A 9,926-nucleotide genomic window follows, 5' to 3' on the forward strand; every position below is an offset into this window, starting at 1 on the left:
ATTCTCAAGGATCAACATTGTTTGTAAATCATCACCCACGTCTCATTTACAAGCTTTAAAACAAGCAGGCAAACCTATGTGCCACATATTCTGATGGCAAAGAGCGGGGACAGAGTCAGCAAAGAACCGTCAGGGGATTTCAGAACCTCCTGCAAAGAGCACTAGAGGGAACAGCAAACCACAGCACAATTAAATATCCAGTACTGTAAAGCCTCAATGAAAAATAAATTTACAGACTTAAAAACCTCTAAATGGAAAGGACTGTGGCCTCAGGAGAACAATGCTGAATTTATTTTTAGTTTTAGAAAGCATATGCAAAAGAATTTAAAGGGAAATCTGTATTTAACACAAAGTCGTTAATTTTGCAAGGAGGATTTAATTTTTGGTTTCTTTCTGCTATTGAGCCACAAAGAAGAAAGCAGAAAGCAGCCAGAAAGCTTACTCATGCAATTCTGTGTGATTATTCAGTTTGGATTCTTTTTCCAGTCCTCTGTTGAACTCTTTACCATATTCCACCCATATCTGCACTCATTACCATATTCCATAAGGATGTTACTCCTCCAGAGCCCCTCTCTTCCCAATGATCCCTGTTCCACAGAGGCTCTCTACACTCCACCCAGGAGCTCTGTGATCTATTCCACACAAATGGACCGTTTTTGGACATGGATCCACAACAGAATAAAGCCACTTTGGTGCCCTTTAGTTTGCACAACGTGAAGTGAAAACACCCAAAACCACCAAGTTCACACAGAGTTCTGCTCTGAGGCTCCTGCCACAGCCCAGCTCCATCGGCCCATCCACACAGGACAGGTTTTGACAGTGACATCCTGGTTATTTATTAATTATCACTTCTGGATATCAGTATGAATAAACCCCAGCAACTAAACCCTTGATTTTTATGGCAACGTGAACATTTGAAATTAGTACCATGAGGTAAGAGCAGCATAACAGGGATGGTTCTGAGCACGCTCTTCGGAATCCCAGATCCAGAGTTTGTTACACAGCACAAACGTCCCTCATACACAACACTAACATTTGTTCCCTAAATACCTCCAGGAAACCAGCTCCAAAGGTCTCTGCTGCTCGGGAAGCAAGGGGAAAACTCTTTCACCGTTTACAACTCCTTAAAAAAATATCACTTTACTCACCTGAAATCTACCTTTTCAAGACACAAAGGCAAAGGTACCAAAAAGAAAGGGAGGTGTTCCCAACACTGTGCACACGGGAGTGTGTGTGATTAACTGTAATCCACAGGAAACTACAGCTACAGGTATCCACACACCATCCATCCAGACCACGCCGAGAGCCACTTACCTGCAACATACTGACAATCTCAACTTTGTTGAAGAAAATAAAGGAAGTGAGGGTAGAAAGAAAATTCTCTTCAAAAACAGACGGTGTCGGCAAGATGATGTCCTGAATGTACTGTACCCTGTAAGTCTGGTGGATTTTTTGCCTGAGTTCAGAGTCTGTAATAGGAATAACCTCCTTAAATTTGGCCGTTTTGGTCAAGAACTCCCTGTGGCGCTTGGGCTGCGCCAGGGAAGGGTCGTACTCCAGGCAGCCCACCACATCCATGATGCACTCGTCAGAGAACATCACCTCGAACAGAGTCGCTTTGTTGAGGAACAAAATGCCCCGGATGATCTCGTACAAGTGGTGCAAGCCCTCCGTGTTCTCCAGGTTCTCGCACACTTGGAACAGCTGCAGCAGTTTTTTGATGTAGCCCTCGTTCTCCAGGGCCAGGGCCAGCTTTTCCCTGCGGATGGGCGAGGAGAGGACAGAGGTAACTAGGTCAGCAATCTCTTCAAGTTTGTTGAGTTCACAGGTGGGGAGGTCGATCAAGGGACTGGTTTCAGGCATCTCCTCGATGTGCTCCTCTTCTGACTCAATAAGGTCCTGTGTGACTTCCACCGAGGGATCCTTGCCCTGAACCTGAGGAGAGAGCGCACACAGTTACTGTCTCATCCCAAATGACACACCAGGGTAACCAGGAACTGAAATAACAGCACATCTCCACTGCCTGCTTTGTCCCAGGGAAGCTGAGCTCCGCCTTTCTTTAGTTAAAGTTTCACACTCCGCCTTTCCCAAGTCTGGGAAGGTAATGGCAATTCCCATGAGAAAGTTGGGGGGGTTTATCTCCTTTTTTTTGAGTCTTTGGTCTGACAGTTTGGGCTCTGCCACCTCTTTGCCTGTCCCTGGCACGTCCAGCTCCTCATTCCTTGCAGCACATCTGCAGTTCCCCTGCACTCCGACAAGCTGCTTCCTGCGGCCAACTGGGACAAGGACAATCAAAACCTGGTACTGTGGCAGCCCCTTTTTTAATAAAAACAAGCCCACCAACCTCCCCAGAACACCCAGCACCCGAGTGCCACCATTACATTGGTTTTCCACAAGCCTGACACTCAATCACTGCTGGTGCTTTAAGAGGGGGAAATTTCAGCTCTTACACAGAAAATAACAAAGAATATTTGCTTATTTTACAAGGAGGTTTAAAAAGGATGCACAAATACATCAAAAGCCACAGAAGACATTAAAACATCTGGAAGATACAGAAGGTGTAAGGTGAACTGTACCTGGCAGATTTTTTCCCATATTTCATCACAGCCTGCTTTTTCTTGAAAACTCAGTGCTAAATCATAGTTCTCTGCTTCTGACCAAACAATCAGGGTGTCCTGTTTAAGGTAAAACAAGAAAATAATTATTTCTGACACAGGTCTGCACTGCATATTAACCTCTAATCCCTTACAGCCAATGTCCACAGAAAAAATAACTTTAATTAAAGTTACACTTGTCAATAAAAAAAAATGACACTAAAATATTAAATCCCCTGTTCTGCCATAAGGAGCATCAACTTAAACCTGCAATAGAACAATTCAAGTATTTCTATACTTAGTAAAGCTGAAACAAACCCCTAAGATTTCAGTTTCCTCCTCAGAAAGGGCTTCAGGCAGCCCCAGCACTGACAGAAACAATGCCTGATGTTCACATATTCTGAATTAAAAGACATGCAGGCTGGGTAATATGACCCTCCTGAGTTCTCACTAACATTACCAGCATCTTGCCCCTTGCTGCCATTTGAGCAAGGATTTGTAACTCTGTCACTCTTGTCTCCATCAATTCCATCTGTGCACTTGTACAGAAGCTCTGGAAGCTTTGCTGGAATTTCTGAATAGACTAAAAAGTTTTTGTAAGAGGTTTTATTGGGACACTTGCTGCTGTACTGTGAGGAGGGTAGGTCTGTACCCTGACATTTAAATACAGAGTTGTTGTGGTTTAACCCCAGATAACAAGTACCACACAGCTGTTCCCTCAATTCCCCCAAACCAGGGGGATGGGAAGGAGAAATGGAAAGGGTGAAAGCCACAGGTTGGCACAGGAACAGTTTAATCCAGGCAATAAAGTAAAATATAATGAATAATTCTACTAACAGCAGCAAGAAAAAGGAAGCTCAAGAAAGGAATAAAAGCCAAGACAGACAAGTGGTGCACAGCACAGTTGCTCAGCCCCCTCACTGATGGCCAGCCTGGCCCTGTCCCCGAGCAGGGATCGGCCCCTCCCAGCCAACCCCCCAGTTTATCCACTGCCCATGTTGTCCAACCGTTTGGAATATTCCCTTGGCCACTTCAGCTGTCCTGGTCATGCTCCCCCCCAGCTCCTCACCTGCAGAGCATGGGAACTCCACAGTCCTTGTTTAGGGAAAGCTCTGCTCAGCAACAACCAAAACATCCTGTTATCAGTGTTATTCTCACCCTAAATCCAAACCACAGCATCCACCAGAGGAAGAAAATTTTCCCAGCTGAAACCAGGACAGCAGCTCACCAGCCTGCAGCAAACTCACCTCAGGTGAAAGTGTCCAAACTGAACAGCCCTCTGCTAACTCTGCCCTGCATTGGATGGGCTTCAGCAAAACTGGTCAACTTCCAACCAAGTCTGTTGACTTCCTGAACTGTTACACAGTCTAAAGACCAAAGTGGTTTTTAAATACTTGCTTAATGGTCAGGGAGGTAATTCCCTTCCCACATTTACAATGTTCAATATTCACCACACAACCCAGCAAGGCTTGTTAAGTCTTTGCCTTATGCATCACTTTTACTGGAAACAAAACATTCAGAGTGGTATCTAAGCCTAGCAAGGAAATCCAAAGAAACACCTGAAGGACAGGAAATGATAACCTCATTGATTACTGTCTCCAAAGTGCTCATTTACCAATAGATCAGCTCCCTCTCCCAAAACAGAGTCACAGGCCACACTAAAACCAACATCATTTGCACAAACTCCATTTTTTTCTTTCTTATCAATTTTTACGCATTTCTTTGAAGAAACGAAGTTTTCCCATTCTGGAAAGAACTGGGCTGGGTGCACTCTGGTTTTAGTGCTGCTCACGAGAGCTGTTTATTTGTACTGCAGTGTCCTTGTTCCACTGGCACTCCTATCTATCGCACAAACATCAGCAGGAGCCTCCCTGCTTTCGGGCCCGCTCCCGTGCAGAGCGGGTACAGCTCCTCACAGCTGACAGGGCTCTCGCTCCCAGCTGTCCCCCCTCATCTCCAGCTCAGGGACAGCTGCATCTCTGTGTGCTGTGGGCCATTTCAGAGGCAACACTTGAACTGGGCTTCAAGGAAAACACATTGTCAACTGCAGGCACTGAGAAGCCCGATCAGCTCCCTGATCCGGTTCTCTTCCAGAGATTCATCCAAAAATAAGAACTATTAAGTACAATTTTACAGCTGTTAAAAAATTCAGAATGTATCTTGAAACGTTCTGTGAAACTGCTGATGCCCTGACAGTCAAATCATTGCACTTGCAGGTAGGCTGAGACTCAGAGGTGCTCCACTGAACAAAGGACACACATTCAGCAGCTCTATTCATAGCCCAGGATGATTCAAGGAAGAGAATTAGTGCAGTACCTTAAAATGACTCCGTGCATCCATAGGGACTGCAGGCAAAAATGGGTGAGAATTCTCGAGTTACTGAATGGCGCTCCTTACAATCTGTGCTGCCCACACAAAGCACGAGTTATATAAGCTTTTCCAAAAATATTTCAGAAAGACTGAGGGATGGTTTCATCAGAAAATAATGGTCCAAGCCCAATATAAAGTGATCTGGCACACACTTCCTGTACGACCTCAGACAACCCCCAAGGAGCACAGGGATACTCTGCTGGGAATTTCACATATCCATAGTGCTGCTCTGTCCACCAGCAACAGTAACGCTCCTCAGATCACTCAAACACCAGAGGAAGTCGAAAAAATTATAATTCTGAACAAAAATTTCAGCTCAGAGTAGCTCAAGCCCCTCTTCAGTGCTGGTTTGCACAGTGTCTGCTGCTCCCCCTCTGCTCGTTCCTGCTCTGGCCCCTCACACTGCACAGGGACTCAGATGGAGGAACATGCTGATAAAAATTAATCCAGCAAGAAGACGTTTTCAACTCCCTCAGTTCCCCCATCTGACCTGCCACATAGTGCTGGAATACAGTGAAAGAGGAGTGAAGAAGCCCTCTGGCAACTGCTTTAACAGCCCCCCTGCAAATGTGTTAATTCCCAGCCTCAAGGAACTGGGATTTTGCCTCCAGCAAACGGCTCTGCTGTCACACGAGTGATGGCAACTCCGGGCAAAAGACGGGATTTGCACACATTTTCATCTCCGAGCTGAACACAGGCAGAGCACACCTAAAGCAAAGGCAGCATTCCCAGCAAGGATTTCTGCAGCACTTTCAGCTCTTCTGCCAGTCCTGCCAGGGAACAGTAACCTGGAGCAGAGGGTGACACAACAAATGGGTGTGGCAACAACTTTTGAAACTGCTCCTGCAAGAGGCTCCAGAACACATCTGCCCCTGCCCCTCGGCCAGTGCAGGGTGTCCAGCACAGGAAGGTAACTCCCAAAGGCCGGGGGGATCCAGAGCTCTGCAGGCTCTGTGTGCTCTGCATCCGGGTAAGCAGATTATTTCAGTGTGCTGAGCTGGTGCCCGTGTCCCACCCCAGCCCTGACTCCCTTGGGAGAGCAGTGGTGCTGACTGTGCCCAGCAGCAGTGGTGGTGCTGACTGTGCCCAGCAGCAGTGGTGGTGCTGACTGTGCCCAGCAGCAGTGGTGGTGCTGACTGTGCCCAGCAGCAGTGGTGGTGCTGACTGTGCCCAGCAGCAGTGGTGCTGCTGACTGTGCCCAGCAGCAGTGGTGGTGCTGACTGTGCCCAGCAGCAGTGGTGGTGCTGACTGTGCCCAGCAGCAGTGGTGGTGCTGACTGTGCCCAGCACCTGGGGCTGAGCTAACTCTGCAGGAAGGGCAGAACCGCGAGCACAAGGGGAGCAGGCAGGGGACAGCCCATAGTGACAGCACCACCTGGCACAGTTTCACGTTTCCTGTATTGGAAAGCACAGACTGATGCCCAGCACCCAAAAATCAGTTGGTTCCCTTTTCCCACAGAACACTGTTACACAAATCACAGCCTAAGGGTTAACTCTCCTCCAGGTCCATTCAAGGCATTTACACGAAGACAGATGTGTAGGCAGGGCATGTTTCCCTTCTACCAGGAAACATCAACTTGGCTCTGGAAGTCATCAATCATTATCCCTCTTAAAAAAAGCAAACCCAAACTTCTTCAAAAGAGTGAACAGTGAAACAAACCCTTTCTGCCGCCAGGACACAAAAGCATTAGAATCAAGAACAAAAGCCAACCAAAATAAACCTCAGCCTGAGTTTTTCTAAACTATGACCTACCTTTCCCACATGAAAAATGACAACCAAAGCTACTTAAGTCACTTGAAACTTCGCTGCCAATTAAGTAAGAAAAGCTTTCAACTGCTCAGCTGTATGAAGTTTCAGGAAACGGGGTGCAAAAGGAAGCACTTTAAATTCTACAGGAACATAATCTGCATTTGCATTTCGATGTGTATTGGCTTCCTGTAGTAAACAGGAAGCAGTGCAAGGCTGTTCAGAGCTGCACAAAGCCCATCCTCCTTCCTGAGCGTGGCCCACCCAGGGAAAGCCTGGGGATGTCACCCACCTGCCTAAACCCACCCAGAAACCATAGCACACAGATCCTTCTGGAAAGGTTGGCCCAGGACTCTGACTCCCTGCTAACCCAGGATCCAGAGATAACAAAGTTTCTTTCTCACATTCTCACACTGTCACTAAAATGAAATCCTTGAAGATGTGTCTCTTCGGCCTCAGGAAAAACGAAATTACTGTTTCCTAGAGGTGAAATACTTCTGGGTACCACAGCGATGAAGAACAGGAGCAAACACCGAACAAAAGCAACAGAGAATCTACTGCAGAACAAAGGAACAGACAGAAAAAAACCCCAGACAACCCATGAGAACAATGTAGGCAGAGACACCAAAAATTAAAGCTGAAAAAGGGAAACCAATAAAAGTGATAAAAGCAGTAGAGATTCAGTAAGCTGATTTTTCCAGGAGATTAACCAAAAATGACCTATTAACACAGCTCCCAGCTGCTTTACTGCCTTGCTGTGCAGCAGGTTTTCCCCAAGGAAAGGGAACCATGCAGGTAAGTCTCACCCTGGCTCGTAGCCTTCCCAAGGACAGCCCGAGTTTTCAGGGCCTCAAATAAAATCTGCACAGCAAAAACAGTGAAAGAAGTCCCACAAATTCCTTTAGGTTACTCCAGCAAAGTAAAGAAGTAAATAAATATGCTCTAACAGAGCTGGCCAAAGTTTTGCCTTCCTAATACAGCAATTATTTCAGACAGCTCGGGGTGGGAGACAAAAGTTACACATGCATGTTTCCAACTATTTTTCCTGTAATGAGTCCAATATTTATCCAACTTGCATGCATTATCTTCAAAGCCTGAGGTCTAACACGTTTTTTAAGACACATATTTTAATTTCTACAATTTGAAGCACTATAGCCCCTCCAGGCTTCTAAGGAAGTTTTTCACCTCTGTAAAAATCACCATCAACAATTCCATGTCATCCTGTTTTCCTGAAAAACACAGTTACTTCCAGCACAAAACAATTCCTTGGCAATCAGAAAAAACAAAGCCTAGCAAATAATACTTGCCTGCTGTTTCTGATATGCAGTATTTGGATTTATCTTCGATTCTAACAGTAGTGAACCTGAAAAAGGTACGAAGAGACATTTACTGAGTTCAGCAAATCAAACATCTCCGCTCCTCTCACACCACTGCCCATGTGCCAGCCAACACAGGCTCAACTTAATCCAAATCTTACAGAAAATCCGGGAGAACCGCCTTCTTTAAATATAACTCTCTAAAATAAGCTCGGTAAGGCAAAACTCAACAGAAATATCCACGTTAAAACGCAGTTTTCTAATTTAGTCTAAAATTCTCTGCAGCACTCTTTTCTCCCAAAACCTGGCCCAAGAGCCAGCTTGTTTCAAGGCCATTTCCCGAACCCACACAAATGTGCAGCAGGTAAGGTGCTGCCCAGCATAAAAATGTTTTGGCCCACGGAAGCCACGTGGGCCCTTTGCTTTTATTGCCTTCAGCTGCCCTTCAGAAGTGAATCACTCAGATACCGTAAGCGGGGACTTTATCTTGTGTATGCAAGTAGTGTATGTCTCCTGGCAACAGCTCCAGAGCAATTTATCCCAGTCTTAGGTGGTTTATTTAGCACATTAGCACCTGTCGGCTGATGAAGTGGGGAGCACGTACCTCCCCACTCTAAAAAAGCCCCTTAAGCTGACTTTAAAGTGCAATAAAACACGAGGAACGCCACGCGACTCGAGTACAATCAGGGAATTCCTGAGGGGGGAAAAAAGAGCAAGAAACAAACAACTTTTTACAGCAATAAGAAAGGGAGGGGGGAGAAAAAAAGCACTTCCAAAGCAAAGAAAACCGTTCTGAAAGCGAACAAAATGTCGTCACACGTAACAACAGCGGCTCTGTTCAGGTGGAGGAGTTGCAGCTGGTTGGGGTAACTGCGTGGGGCTGAGCCAGGGCAGGGCTAGGTGCGATTTTAGGGGAAGTTTTCCCCCCCGAGCGTGGTGGGCACCGGACAGGCGGCCCAGGGCAGCGGGCACGAACAAGGCTGAGGCACATGGTGGGACCGGCGGGGTGTCCTGAGCGGGGCCGGGAGCTGCGGATCCCGAGGGGCCCTTCCCAAATAGAGTTTTCTGGGGTTCTAGGACTCTGTGGACTAGCGGGGGGAAGGTCTTGGGCCACGGTGCCAAACACTGCTGCGGCTCGTGGGGGGAAGGAAACTCCGCCCGGAGCCGCAAGGTAAGGGCAGGGAAGGGGGCAATGATAGTATAATAACAATAATGCTGGTCGGGGTGGCCGAGGGAGGCCCCGCGAGCCGAGCCCGGCGGCTGGGGGGCGAGGGGAAGGGCCTGGGCAGCCCCGGCCACGCTCTCACCGTCCGACTCGGCGCGCACCAGCAGCGACATCCCCTTCAGCCGCTCCACGTAGCTGGAGGAGACGTGCCCGGTGCCCCTGTCGTCCCATTGCCGATCCTCGTTGAGCGTGTAGACCTTCACCCGCCGGCGGGTGTCCGACATGGTGCGGCCCCGGGCCCGCTCCGCCTCAGCGGGGGCGATGGGGTGAGGGCGGCGGGGAGCAAGCGGGGCGGCCGGGCCGCTCAGGGGCAGCGCGGGGCCTGCACCGCGCCGCTGTCCATGGCGGGTCGGCGCCGCCGCGCCCCGGCCCGGGCCTCGCTGGCGCCGCTCCGCCTCGGCAGCTACCACAGCGCCGCCGCCATCTTGTAACCCGACTCGGGCCGCCTTTCTCTTCCTCCCCGCCCGGCCACGGGCTCCCCTCGCAGGGGCTACGGCGGCCGCCCGCTGCCGCCTCGCCGCCGAGGGACGGCGGCCGCGGCCAGGGGAGGGGCGGCGGGCGGGGCGGGACGGGGCGGAGCCCGCGCTCCCTCCCTCACAGTCCGGGCGGCGCCCGGCGGGGGCGGGGACAAAATGGCGGCTGCCCTCAGCCACGGGGAGCGCGGGCCGTGAGACA

The 9,926-nt window shown here is 48.9% G+C and overlaps 1 protein-coding gene across 2 annotated transcripts in view; it reads right to left on the reverse strand.

The window, feature by feature from the left end:
• Positions 1-9,697, reverse strand: part of PPP4R3B (protein phosphatase 4 regulatory subunit 3B) — a 19,303-nt gene extending 9,606 nt beyond the window's left edge. For both annotated transcript variants that reach the window (XM_050316987.1, XM_050316985.1), the window contains exons 1-4: positions 9,334-9,697; positions 8,018-8,073; positions 2,577-2,675; positions 1,315-1,935 (exon numbers count right to left, since the gene is read on the reverse strand). In XM_050316987.1, the coding sequence (XP_050172944.1) occupies positions 1,315-1,935; positions 2,577-2,675; positions 8,018-8,073; positions 9,334-9,475 (918 nt within the window). In that variant the 5' untranslated portion in view covers positions 9,476-9,697. The remainder of the gene's footprint in view (positions 1-1,314; positions 1,936-2,576; positions 2,676-8,017; positions 8,074-9,333) is intronic.
• Between the last annotated feature and the right edge of the window lie 229 nt (positions 9,698-9,926).

This window comes from Myiozetetes cayanensis, unplaced genomic scaffold (assembly GCF_022539395.1).
Source record: "Myiozetetes cayanensis isolate MyiCay16 unplaced genomic scaffold, myiCay2020 scf2-11, whole genome shotgun sequence".
In the NCBI taxonomy this organism is placed as follows: Eukaryota; Metazoa; Chordata; class Aves; order Passeriformes; family Tyrannidae; genus Myiozetetes; species Myiozetetes cayanensis.